Here is a 14115-nt window from a genome sequence, read left to right on the forward strand (position 1 = left end):
TCACCCTTCGCAGTTCTCATGTATAATCATATGTTCATGCCTCCATACAACAAGATTTATCAATACTGGATGAAAAAAGTAAAAAAAGATATTCTGATTTCAGGATCATTGAGGCTTTATTTATCAGGTACCATTTGGAATAATTTTCAGCCGTATTACTGAACAATAATGGAACCTTATTGCATTCAAATGGATCATGTTATTGCGCTACTTGACTAAATAAATTCCAAGGACCGCAACAATAAAACGTGGTATCATAATAGCAGTTCTGAATAAACATTGCATGCTAAAGATTAATGGAATGTTCTTCACCGTTTTTAATTTATGTAACCAGTAGCTAACAGAACACAGACACACCAGTAACAACAAGAGGAAAAGTGGACGAAGCACATTTTCAGTTATGATGGCCAACTCCAGTGTGTATCTCAAGAATTAAGAAAAGACTGTCAACAAGAGAACCTTCTCACTCTGTGGAGATAAAGAGGTTAAGTATTCGTGCATCAACTCTGAAGCTTCAATACTGAATATCCTTCAGAACTAACTCTTTTCATCAATTCCCTCTGCAAGCACAACATAAAGACATTGATGATTTGCAGAGTCTATCATTAATGGCAAGGATCAAGGATTTCATGCCTTCATATGCTTCTTTTTAGTCAAACACAATGTGTATGTCATGGGGTTTCTTAAAGGCAGGTTTGCCTCATAAGAAGGTCAGCTTCTCGTGGATAAAATAAATATGAGGTGAAACTTTTCTTGTGCCCAATTAACAATCTTTTCTTTTTCCTTCTTTTTCATTGGCCACATTTCCATGGAGAAAAGAAGTTTGCATAACATCTGCCCTTTGGAGAAACCTTTTGTTTGTGCTTTCATCACCATTAAAGAACAGATGTATTTACATTTATTGGAACCATACACATAACCCACTTACAACTCTTGTTATTGTTATTTTTACTGATATCAATATAGTTACAGAAAAGAAGAAGGTCCAGGACTAGTCCAACCATGACCATTACATTATCATTCTCCTGCAAAGAAATACATCTCCCTCGCCTCTCAAGGCAAGCCTGCTAATCTTTGCCATCAATGTTCACCCTCTACCATCAATAGCTTGGCACTAGTCCTGCACTAATTGATTGTCTTCTTGCAACAAAGCTCTGTCACATGGATCCTTTTAGTGTATATGTAGCAGTTCGACATGACATGACAACAGATATGCCACGACACTTCATGGACAAAGTGAAAACTTGTGTTGCATATAGTCAACACTATGTCAATAACTTCATCCATTTACTTTTTTATGATATCTTGATTCATTATTTTGTAGATGTGCCTTTTTTCTTAAACTTAGATCTATTATTTAATTGTTGTTACTCATAATGGATTTCTTTTAAATCTGACCTTACAGATGTGTTTTATATGCTTGATTTTGTAGAAATCAGCTCTTGGATCCACCAACTATGACACGTAAGCAGGTTTTTTAAAGGCTTGAAAATCTATGCCACAATGATACATGGACACGAGGACACATGATGTGAGTTCAACTCGCAAGTTTGATTTTTTTTTTTGGAAAATAGGACATGAGGTCTGTCACATGGACACTTCACTTAGCATGTGAATCTTGTACCAACACCACACAATACGACACTTTATCAACTTAGTCAAACCAATTTTACACAGTCAATATTTTGTCATTAACTTTATCTATTTCCTTTTATGATCTTATTTACTTATTTCATATTTACGCGAGTTATTTTTCTTTTAAAATTTGTCATCAATTACATTACACTTCAATTTCAACTTAGTTTCATTACTTGATGTTCCTAATTGTAGTAATTTAAAATTGTTATTGTTAAATTATAGTATACATTGTAAATATGTATGTTAATATATATACATTTAATGTGTATATATTAATATATATATATATATTAGGGGTATAAGTATAACTTTTCTTTTATTTATTTTTGTATTTTTATTATTATAATCATGTAATAGGTAGTGCTCCTTAGGGTCACTTTTGTAAATGATATTCTTGTAATAACCCCAACTCATACCCCTTAAAATGCGAGATTTTTTTTAAACCATTGCGAAAATTTCCAGAGACCCGAGGCCTTTACAGTTTCACTCACCATTGGATAACTCAACCAACCACAAGGGATCTTACACTTATCATCCAAACCATAGCAAACCAAATTTTATTAATTAAAAAATAATAGTCATGAGACAATTGCATTAGAAATCAGAGTGCATAGACAATTAAATGTAAGAAAAAAGTAAAGAAAAACAAATTCACGTTGTCCATCTGTGAAGTTGTCTAGCAAACGTGTAGCACTCATAGCTCTCCTAGAAGCGAGTCGCTTCACTGATCTTTTGCGGGTGCAAAAACCATAAAAGTAGAGGTGTTAGAAATCAGAGGAATTCTGCGTACGAATCCCTCTAATGAAATAAATGAGCATAACGAATACAAATAAGATTCATGCAATAACTTAGAGGTATACAATTATGAAAAATTCATAATTCGATTAAGCATCCATGCATTGAAGACAATTATTAAGCATGAGAGAACATTTAATAAGTAACAGAAATCACAATTTAAGCAATACAATCATTTAACATGCATTAGAGAATAACATTATGCATCTACCAATATTTAACAGTTAAGGGAACAGGTAAACATGCATGATCTAATGCATAACAGGAATATGCATGGTTTCAGTGCAATGCATAAGTATATTATTACCTCTTATTAGAATTTTCTTTTCATATGCATGTCCCTATTAAATGCATACAATTAAGTTTCTCTTTTTAATTATCGTTGCCCGCGGATATACCAAACGGGTAAAATCCCCGAGGTCAAGTTAGGTTCTCAGGATAGCTTAACACATAATTTGTATTTTACTACTGGGTTTCAAACTTAACCCTCAACCGAAACAGCCTTCAGAACATTAGACCACATATCTAATGTCGGAGACACCAAGGACCACCCATCCACAAGTGTCACTTTTCTTGTTATACAAAAACAACAGTTGTGTCTACACACCACCCACAGGCAAAGTGACAGACTCTCCCTAAAACCGTGACCAGGAGAAAGAACTCCAATATCGAGTTTAGGGGTAATCAATAATGCACACGAAGTTTTTGTATCCTCGTGATCCCCCAAAACCGAAACTCTAAGATTCTCATTCTTCCGACGGGAGATCTCAGAACATATATTACACAGTTATTTTATTTTTATTAGATTATTATTCTATTTTTTTAATTTGCAATTCAACATGCAAACAAAGGCAATCACTCACATATTCCTCTGCGAGAACCATCACGAGACCACCGCCCGCGAAAAAGCATAGAACAATGCAATATAGTGCAAAATATTAATGTGATTTTTGCGATGCATTATAAACAAGTAAAGAAAGAACAAACCAAAACTTAGGGCTCTCCAGGCCCACGATGATTCATTTCGATCATCGATGCACCATATGCAAAAATCATAACAATATACAATATATACAATGATGTTAACATGTTTCCAAATGCACAATCATTCATACCAATTTGATAATGTGCATGAGCCATCATAATCTTATGCATGTGTTTACCATCCATGTGCAAGTGTTTAAGTGTGGTCATTTTTGCATATGTTTTTATGAAATTCATATACTTAGTCAATTGCATGTTTGCTTATTGATCACACATGTGAACACCAATGCAGCTCCATATATGTATGCCTATATGAATCTCATGTATGCTTATGCACTATGCACAAACTTTGCACTTAACATAATATATAGGCATGTCACATCCCACCAAGGCACATGAAAGATGATGCTCATCACGTAGATAAAAATTAAAGTGCATGCTTTCATACATAGGCATGTCACATCCCACCAAGGCACTGTAACTGTTTTAATACTTTTTTTTCAGACTGCTGCTCAGCCGAGTACCACTCGACTGGGCCCTATTGGCTGGGCCCTGTTGGCCATGTCAGGCCTGTCAAAACCAGGCCTGACGTGCCTTAAGCAAGCTGAGCCGGATCTGGCTGGACGAGTCCTGCTCGGCTGGACAATAAGGGCATAAGTAACAGGGTCCTGTACCAGAAAACAAACGTAAATGCACATATTGAGTGTACTTATAGGCACAAGAAGCATCATAGCAGTATGCATGTTTATACATTTATGCACTTACAAACTTCATGGCTCGAGTATGCTTACTTAGCCATAACTATATGCACGTATGCTCACAAAAGAAAACACATCAAGTGCTCATGGTTATGACGTCTTTCATGAAACGTTAACTCACCATGAAATATGTCTTTGTATCATGGTCACAAATCGATTATGCATTGTTCCATGACATACCTATACAATTTTTTTTTTCATGGAACAACACTTATAAATCTACCATTATCATGAATAAAATTATGTTTTACCATGGCTACAGAAATTTATTTTAAAAAAAAAGTTAATGAAACCGAAAACGAACCCATGGAAGAGGATCCATAGATCCTCTTTCATGTATTATAGAGTAGACATATAGATCTACCCATTTTTTTCATGAATTTACATCTAAATCTTGCATAGAATCGAACCGGCATTCGATTTCTCACTTGGATTCAAAAGAGGAGACCCGTACCTTCGCAAAAATTGAAAAATAATGAGAAACAATGGTGGAAGAGACCGGATGGGATGGAGAAGAAGCTCCTCCCTCTTCTTCTTCCTCTCTTTTCTTCTCTTCCTTCCTCGCTCTTTCTCTTTTCTTTCTTTTCTTTCCCGTTTTTTTCTCTTAAATAGAGTGAGAGGGAGGTGACACCCCCCCTTCTCCAGCCCTCTCTAAATGGGCTGGAGAAAGAGAGTTTCCAAATTTTTGAAACTCCTTTCTCAAGTTTCCAAAAAAATTCCAACCCCTCTATGTTGACTTTTCTAAAACTTTTCAATTCTTTTAAAACTCTCTCTTAACCTTTCTTAGGTAAGAATGAGGACTCTTTTAAGAAGTCCTACTCAGCCCTAAAATAAATTTTCGGAATTAATATAATTTAATTAAATAATTACTAATTATTTAATAATTAATAATTAATTTCGAATTTCCAAAGTTGGCTTAATTACCTTAGGAGTCTTTCTAACTCCATTTAGCTATAATTTAAAGCTTTAAACTAAATTTACAACTACATTTTTATTGGACATGGATTTGGGTCTGGATCCGAATCCAAAATCCAAACCTATACTCAAAACGAAATTGGATCAAGATCTGGATTAAATCCAAATTAAAATGGGTCTTAAATAAGATCCAAATCCATAATAATTCGGATCATAAGCATTGGATCCAATCCGATCCAACTTCGGATCCAGTTTGACAAACTGCTCAATTTTTGAAAAAATGTGCTTTTTGGGCCAACCAGAACTCGAATTCAGAAAAGTAAAATATCGGTGTGCTCAAAATTTGGAGACGCATCCAACAACATATTACACGAATATCAAATTCCGAATTTCGCCCAAAAATGACTCAAAATTCACTTGAATTTAAAGGTCAAAATTAAAACTCTTTATCTTGCTTCGATTGGCTCGTTACAACCTTGCCGATGGGACATGAGCCAAGCCCAGACTCAAAGACATCAGTCTAAAAACCGAGCCCCAAACAAATTTTCTCCCAGACTTAGCCAAATATTCAAAAATCTTCAAATTTAAATAAGTGTGAAAATACGCGATATTACAATTCTAGCCTATGTCACAGGGACTCGGCAAAACAGATGCCGCACCCGCGTCGACGCAACGCGGGATCGCGTGCGGGTGCGGTCAACACGACCCTGGGTGCGGTCAACGCACCCAGGGTCATTTTTGTCCACAATTTTGGGCGGAAAAAAAAAATTCCCCGATGAAAAGGAGGAGGATTAGGGCAAAAAGAATTTTTTGCCCTAATCTCTCCTCTCTCTCCCCCTGAGCTCGAGCTCTCCCATCGCCGCCCCCAGCGCCGCCGCCCCCAGCTCCGCCGCCCAGGCTCCTCCTCTCGACTCATCCTCTCCTTTCGCAGGTATGTCTCTCACTCTCTTCTTGGGTCGGCTGGGGAGGGGCCGAGCACCCCCCCCCCCTCTCTCGGTCTCTTGTTGGATCGGCAGGGGAGGGGCTGAGCCTCTCCTGCTCCCTCATTTTTCGGCACAGGAGGGGCCGAGCCCCTCCCTTTTGTGTTTTTCTTTTTTGGGTCGACAGGGGAGGGGATGTTTTTCTTTTTTGGGTCGACAGGGGAGGGGCCGAGCCCCTCCCCTTTATGTTTTTCTTTTTTGGGTCGACAGGGGAGGGGTCGACAGGGCATTTCAGACAAGTTATACTGCATGCATGATGAATCATATTATGAGTTTATGACAATGTTTACTGTTAAATGTTAAATTGTTAAAACTTCAAAATTATATATATATATATATACAACAACAACAACAACAACAACTACGCCTTCATCCCAAAACAATTGGGGTCAGCGATATGAACCAAAAAAGAAATTCAATTTGGGTCTTCCACATGAATCCTTTTCCTCCAATCATTTCTATCCAATGCCATGTCCTCGGTGAGGTTCAAAGCATTCATATCCTTTCCTATCATCTCCATCCAAGTCTTCCTAGGCCTACCCCGACCTCTTTTAACTAATATATTTTCCCATTTCTCCAACCTTCTAACTGGAGCATCATTAGGCCTTCGCCGAATATGTCCAAACCACCGTAAACGATTCTCTCGCATCTTATTTTCAATGGGTGCAACACCTACCTTCTTACGCATCTCCTCGTTCCGAATCTTATCTTTTATTGTATTTCCGCACATCCATCTAAGCATCCGCATCTCAGCTACACTCATTTTTTGAAGATGATGTCTCTTGGCAGCCCAACATTCCGTACTATATAGTAAAGCGGGTCTAATAGTCGTCCTATAAAACTTTCCCTTCAACCGCAATGGCATTCTACGATCGCACAGCACTCCAGTTGCACTTTTCCATTTCATCCACCCAACCTTTATCCTATGATTTACATCTCCATCAATTTCTCCATACTTTTGAATGATGGATCCCAAATATTTGAAATAATCATTCACCGGTACTTCTTGCTCACCAAGCTTCACTACACTCCCATCACTACTTCGTTGCTTACTAAACCGACATTCCATATATTCAGTCTTACTCTTACTCAACTTAAAACCTCTAGCTTCCAATGTCTGTCTCCATAATTCTAACTTAGCATTAACCCCAGCTCTAGACTCATCAATCAAAACAATATCATCAGCAAACAACATACACCACGGTACATTTTCTTGAATTGATCTCGTAAGCTCATCCATCACTATCGCAAATAGGAAAGGGCTTAAAGCAGATCCTTGATGTAACCCAACCGTTATCGGAAAATTGGTTGTCACCCCTCCACAAGTGCGGACATTGGTTACTACTCCTTCATTCATATCTTTAATTATACTAATGTACTTGAGAGAAACACCCGGGTTTTTTGGAAGTGCCGAATCCCCGCACCCGCACCCATGTGACATAGATTCTAGCCATTGGGCTAGTCCAATGGCTAGCTCAACTAGCGGTTGGACTAGCCCAATGGCTAGTTGAGCTCTCTCCTATTCTCACTCTTTTGTGTATATGTGTGGTGAACCTACACATCTTAATGCTTTTCTTAAGCATTTTTTATCAATATAATTATTTATTTTTATGTGTGCCCATAAGCGACTTGTGTTCTTGTTTGTATTGGCCCATAAGAGGGTTGTTGTAATTGTGCACATCTTTGTAATTTTGTAAGCTCATAGTGGCATTTATTTGTGCACTCTTGCATTTCATTAGATGGTATCATATCAGAGCCTTGGAGCTCTTGAGTTTGTGGATCGTGTGGTCGAGGATTGCGTGGTGGTGGTGGTGGTGGTGCGAGAGATCAAAGGTTCGTTGCTTCGAAAAGCTCGTCATCAACATCATCCTTCTTCTCTCTTTTCTTCTCCATGTCCCACAAAGAGGTTGTGACGGTTGTTCCTATCAAGTTCGATGAGACCAACTACAACATGTGGGCAACCACGGTAAAGAAGATTTTTGTTAGAAAAGAATTGTGGCAATATGTTGATGGTTCCACACCAGAACCTCAACCTATTCTTACCAAGTCCATTGTCAGAGAAGACAGTTTGACCAAGGAAGAAATTCTTTAAGGGAGTGAGAGAAAAAGCGCTCTTAGACTACAAAAACCCTCACAAAGAGTGGAAAGTTGACCATGCCAAGGTTTTTTCCCTCTTCGTGGAAAGTATGTGTGAATAACCATGTGCCAATATCCTCGAATTCGGAAGAACCGATGAAGCATGTGTCTTCATTAAAAAAACTTACACACAAAGGGATGTTGCACGAAAATAGGACCTACGTGACCACATCCACAATTGTAAACAAGGGGATAAGACCGTTAAAGAGTATTATGGTACTCTCAAAAGATTATGGGATCAAATGGCCAAAATTGAGCTTATATGGGAGACACCCAAATGATGTTTTTCAAAAGAAAAATCAAATCTTTGAAGAACAATTTTTTAATTAATGGTCTTAGACCTGAGAATGAACAACTTCAAGTCACAATCATCCACCGCAAAAAGATTTCACCTTTATATGAAGTGTTAACCGAAGTATCCATGGAAGAAACAAGATTGAAGATTATCCCCAAATCTAAGGAGACAAAAGATAATGTGTTGGCAGTCTCTAGACTACATGCCAACACAAATGCCTACAAGAGCCTCTTCACTTCACCAAACCTAATTTCAAGAAGCCATGATATGATGATGAGGCCAAAACCGAAACAGGATGCATCCCTAACTTCTGCAGAAGAACAAAGAGCTACCACCTAGGACACATTGATAGTCCGAGTTCCCCAACTCCAAGGACTGAGAACCAACGAGTCATTGCCGCTCGAAGCAATAAACACATGTCCCCGGAGTTTTGTACCACCTACCCTCTCCAAGGTAAGCCCGAATCTGAGTGGGTTGCTCTCTTATTAATTTATATTTCTCGATGTGTCTGGGTTTTTCTCGAACTGCACCCAGTCGTTCAAGACACAGGAATTCCCCAAAAATTTGATTCCTACTACTGTAGTAGTAGGTCCCCAAAATTTATACTTTAGAATGATGCAATAACCCAAAATTTATCCATTTAATTGTGTAGACCCACTCAGAGTGCTTTGGTACCTTTAAACCGTTAATCACGATTGTCCCGGTACCTTTAAACCAGTCAGGCACGATTGCCCTGGTACCTTTAAACCAGTCATGCATCAAAAATTAGCATTTAGTTTCATCCCCAGTGTAATTGAATCAGTCCAAGTACCCGCATCAGGTACCCAACACACATTGCCATTAGGCAAGATTCTCAACAATAACCAACTTAGTAAATTACCCCTTTTTGGATACCGCAATATTATTTAACCAGTTGGGCTCTAACATTACTCATCTATACGGGCACTTTAGCTATCGTAGCTTCACAACCATCAATTTTCATTATGTATGAAGATACAGAGGATGCAAACATGTAATCTGAATTTATATCTACAGACACCAACACCTGCTTATTACATTTTAATTAGCCCACTATACATTCTATTTATGCTACTATGTTATCATAAATCGTCACGTGCCAACCCCTCCATGTGAAACATGTGATAATCTGAGTGTTTTAAATTAGGATCTATGGTAGATTCAGGCAGAGGCTGCTCAAAACATTACCCTAGTTTGAGTATTTCAAATTCAGATTTTGTAATAATGTAAACATAGAAACAAATCAGAAGACAATAAATTAAGCATAGACTGATCCAAACATTACCATAGTCTAAGTATTTCAAATTCAGATTTTATGATAATATAAGTGTAGAACTAATCAGAAGACAATAATTTAAGCATACTCAGACGTCGGTTAATCAGATGAATATCAAAGAAATAAGCAGAACTTAAAAGAGAATATTTGGAGTCATTGTGCATTTGTTTACACTTTCTTTATCATTCCCTATACCTACGTGCATCATATTGTCCGATTCCAACAAATTTGTCGATGAGCTATAAAGTTGATCTCCCAAAATGCTATCAACATTCTGGAAGAGGGTAAGCCAAAGACCAGAACAAGTGCAATCTGTATTACTCAAGATGGTCATTTTGGACTTCATTAAATATAGTTCAGCATGTGCTATTTGGTAATGAGAAGGTTTAATCCACATTTTTTTTTATCTATTTAAAAGCTTTAGGTATGATTCATACATAAATCTATTTTATGGGGTTGGATGTTGCCCAGTCAATATCCAATCTGTATTCAATAATTGAATTGGATTTGGATATGAAGTTGGGTTTATCACATTAACATTTGGATATAGATGTGTTAGCTATGATCCAAGTTCCAACTTTTACCCAAAGTACAACCATATGCTGATTACCAGAATCTTCAAACCCAAGCAAATTCAAGATATATGCCTGACAGGAAAGTCTCTAAACATCGGTTAATCCGGGGAATATCAAAAGAGATAAACAGAACTTAAGTATGCTCAGACATCGATGAATCTGATGAAAATCAAAAGAATTACCCACAACTTAAGCATGCTCAGACATCGATGAATCTGATGAAAATCAAAAGAATTACCCAAAACTTAAGCATGCTCAGACATCGATTAATCATACGAAAGAAACCAAAATATATTTACTGAATTCAGACATGATCGGTATCTTGATTTATCACATGCAATTCAAACGAAAATCACAGGGTTTAAGCATGCATTTAACAATGATTAATCAGATGAAAGAACCCAAAATACATTTACAGAATTCCAGCATGATCAGTACCTTGCAAAGTAGTAATCACTACCCCGGTACTGCAAAATCCCCAAAATTTTCTTTCTTATTAGGGTTCACAAGGGGCATTTTATGCTTGCAACCGAGTATACATATACAACCAGCACAGTGAGTCTGTAAACTTGAAAATTTCAGGAGCAACACATCCACCCCCATGCAGACCACCGAAACCCCTTTGATTACCAGCCCGAAATCAAAAATTTTACACGATGACATAAGCATATACTACCACTGCTTTATTAGAAGAAACCAAAATTTTACACAATAATATAAGCATGCCAACACTGCTCTATCAGGCGAAATCAAAAAATTTACACAATAACATAAGCAGGGACTACCACTGCTACCAGCAATATAGCACCCACGCAGAATCGAGACTCTACGTGGGTGTTATGTTTAGTTCCAGAAAGGACTAAACCCATGTAACCCGAAACCAAAACCCCCTTCGTAATACAAATCTGAAACAAAAACCCATTTTTGCATAAATCAAAAACCCTTTTTGCATAAACCGAAAACCCTTTTTATTATTCGAAAACCCTTTTTTTATAAATCAAAAACCCCTTTTTTTTCGAATTAGGGCCTCACTATAACCCACATCAATGCTCGAACACCTGACACACCCAAACCAAGAAAAGAAACAGTAACCCCTACACCTCATGCTTAACCCACGACAACTCACGCGGAGAAAAAGGACAGTAAACCCTACATTTTTCCGGCAAGGAAGTTGTTGCTACCACGAGGGAAAGTCAGTCAGCCTTGATTGCTCTGCCGCCGCGAAATCGTTCGAGAGGGAAAGCGAGAAGGCGAGAGATAGAGAGACAACGAGAGTGGGAGGAAGAAGGGTTCAGGTGGGGATTTGTAGGAGGGTGGCCCCCCGAAAAGGAAGAAGGCAGTTACCCCTCCTCCCCGGCGGCTGCTCACACAACCTCCCACCCCCCCCCCCCCCTTTTCATCCACGACGAGGCCTGCGTTAGGGTTATGAGAGAACCCTAACGCCCCTTCTTATCGTGCAGGCCCTGTAGTGGCCCAATACTTTTAACTTAAATTTTTTCTTTCTTTTTTTTCGTTTTACATAGCGTGCTCGTGGGGCACGGCTTGGGACCGGGTCCGTGACCCGCGATCCAGCCACGGTGTGGATCTGTGGCTCGCCTACGGCTTGGGTCTGCAGGTTGGATCCATACAGGTCCAACTGTGGATCCAACTAAAAAAACTTTTTATTATATATATATATATATTATAACCATTCCTTAGATACGGGTTTGGGTTTGGTCCCTTGTACGACCCGCGACCCAAATTTCTAGTGGTTCCTTACTCGGCTTATCTGGATCCGTTCGTGGATCTAGATCTCTTTCTTAAGCTTTAAAATATTATATTCTTAATACATTTGGTTTATTCTTCGATCTTGTAGGTCTTTCATAGGTTAATATGGATCCCACATCCAATTTGAATTTTAATTGGATCCTTACCATACTTAAATCTCCGATGTTCAGGATCCATGTGAAGTAATATGGATTCCAAACATCGCATAGGCTATTACGAATTCCAAATAAAGTGTTATAGATCCGATATAGAAATTTTCTCTTTATTGCTATTATGTGAAACTATGGATCCAAATAAATGTACTTTGACCCTTACGTTTTCGATTCAAGAATCCACATAAATATTGAAGTTCTGATGTCCAAGATCCAAATAAAGTAATTTGGAACAAGACCTTCCGACCATATTGTTTAGGATTCAATATCAGAGATCTGATCCATTTGCCTAAAATCCCTTATTGGTTATCCAATTAAAATATTCGTGATCCGATATCTAAGATTCGAATGGAATATTGAAAATCCGAACAAGATACTAAGAATCCAACATTGAAGATCCAAATAGGATATCCGAGATTCACGTACAAATAAACAATTAAAACAATAAAATATCTTTGTAACAACCTAAGGCCATAAATTTTAAGTTTATTTATCTGATAAAATTTACGAGTATTACATATGCAGTCTTTTTTGTAGAACACCTTATTTCATGGGCTAATCAAAGCAATGCACGGTGGCCAGATCTAGCATTGAAGCCAAGTATAGAGACATGGCAACTATTATTGCTGAAGTTCTTTGGATTCGACATCTTCTTCATTCACTCAGACAACCTCTTTCTAGATCCCTCTTATTCTGTGACAATCGCAATGCTATTTTCATTGCATCCAATCCGGTTCAACATGGTAAAATGAAACATTTTGAGTTAGATCAACATTTTATTCGAGAAAAGATTAAAAGTGAGGAGATTCAAACAGTTGATCTATTCACCAATAACTGGAGCTAGACATTGGTTTCTTAAGCATAAACTGTCCATGGTCATTGTGAGTGACCCATGTCCAGTTTGAGGGGGCGTGTTAAGAATGTTAAGAAAATGGCACGTTTATATAGGGGTATTTGTCTTTTGTATTACTCATAAATGTGTGTTGTATTTTACCCTTATGGTCAAGGGAATTATTGTAACATATTCATACACACACATACATGGGACGTGACCAACAGAGACACGACTTACATTTCAATTCATTCCTCTAAGCACACACACACACACACACACACACACACACACACACACACACATATATATATAACATGTGTGTGGTGTCCATGTGCCCTAGTTCTAAAAAATTTCTTATCATACCAACCATGCCCGTGTTGTGTCTCATACTCAAGACCATGTCTGTGACGTAGCAACAAATCCATTGGTTTCCCCTCTTTAGCAAACTCTGGCTTATTTTCATAATCATTGTTCACATTCAGCCATCACTGACCAAAATCTTTCTTTGGTTTCTCTTCTTACCCATTTCCCATGGTTTAACAAGCACAAAATCAAGTTAACTGACACAAGCAATATATTTTATTTACACAAGAAAAAGAGTTATGCCTTCATTTTTATATGAACATGGAATCTCGTGAGAGAATAGTATCTCATGCAATCAACATGAAAAAATTTGGTGAGAAAATCTAGAAAAAGCCCTTACCTGTATTAGTGTTGTTATGAAACCAGCCCCCTGTATTTGAAGTCCAATACAAATATAATCGAGTGAAAAACTTCACCACATTGCCATGAAAAATTCTTTTAAATTGTTAAGGAGATGAATTTACCTTGAAGTGTTTCACCTCCCATGATACCTCCTCCCACCTTCTAGATTGCAAGCATTCCCATGAAGAAGGAACTTGTATTGTCTCCACATGCTGCACCAGTCTTAAGCTATCTATATGCATTATTCAGGAAAAGATTAGCATAACAGTAAATTCATATACATGTA

At 37.8% G+C, this 14115-nt stretch overlaps 1 protein-coding gene across 1 annotated transcript in view; it reads right to left on the minus strand.

The window, feature by feature from the left end:
• Positions 1 to 293: 293 nt before the first annotated feature.
• LOC149823479 (D-aminoacid aminotransferase-like PLP-dependent enzymes superfamily protein) overlaps positions 294 to 14115 on the minus strand; it is a 48573-nt gene continuing 34751 nt past the window's right edge. Inside the window, exons 6-8 of the mRNA XM_090018861.1 lie at positions 13952 to 14061; positions 13828 to 13857; positions 294 to 560 (exon numbers count right to left, since the gene is read on the minus strand). Coding sequence (XP_089874987.1) covers positions 501 to 560; positions 13828 to 13857; positions 13952 to 14061 — 200 coding nt within the window. The 3' untranslated portion in view covers positions 294 to 500. The remainder of the gene's footprint in view (positions 561 to 13827; positions 13858 to 13951; positions 14062 to 14115) is intronic.

The sequence above is a fragment of the Nuphar pumila genome, chromosome 10 (assembly GCF_984573655.1).
Source record: "Nuphar pumila chromosome 10, dmNupPumi1.hap1.1, whole genome shotgun sequence".
Taxonomy (NCBI): domain Eukaryota; kingdom Viridiplantae; phylum Streptophyta; class Magnoliopsida; order Nymphaeales; family Nymphaeaceae; genus Nuphar; species Nuphar pumila.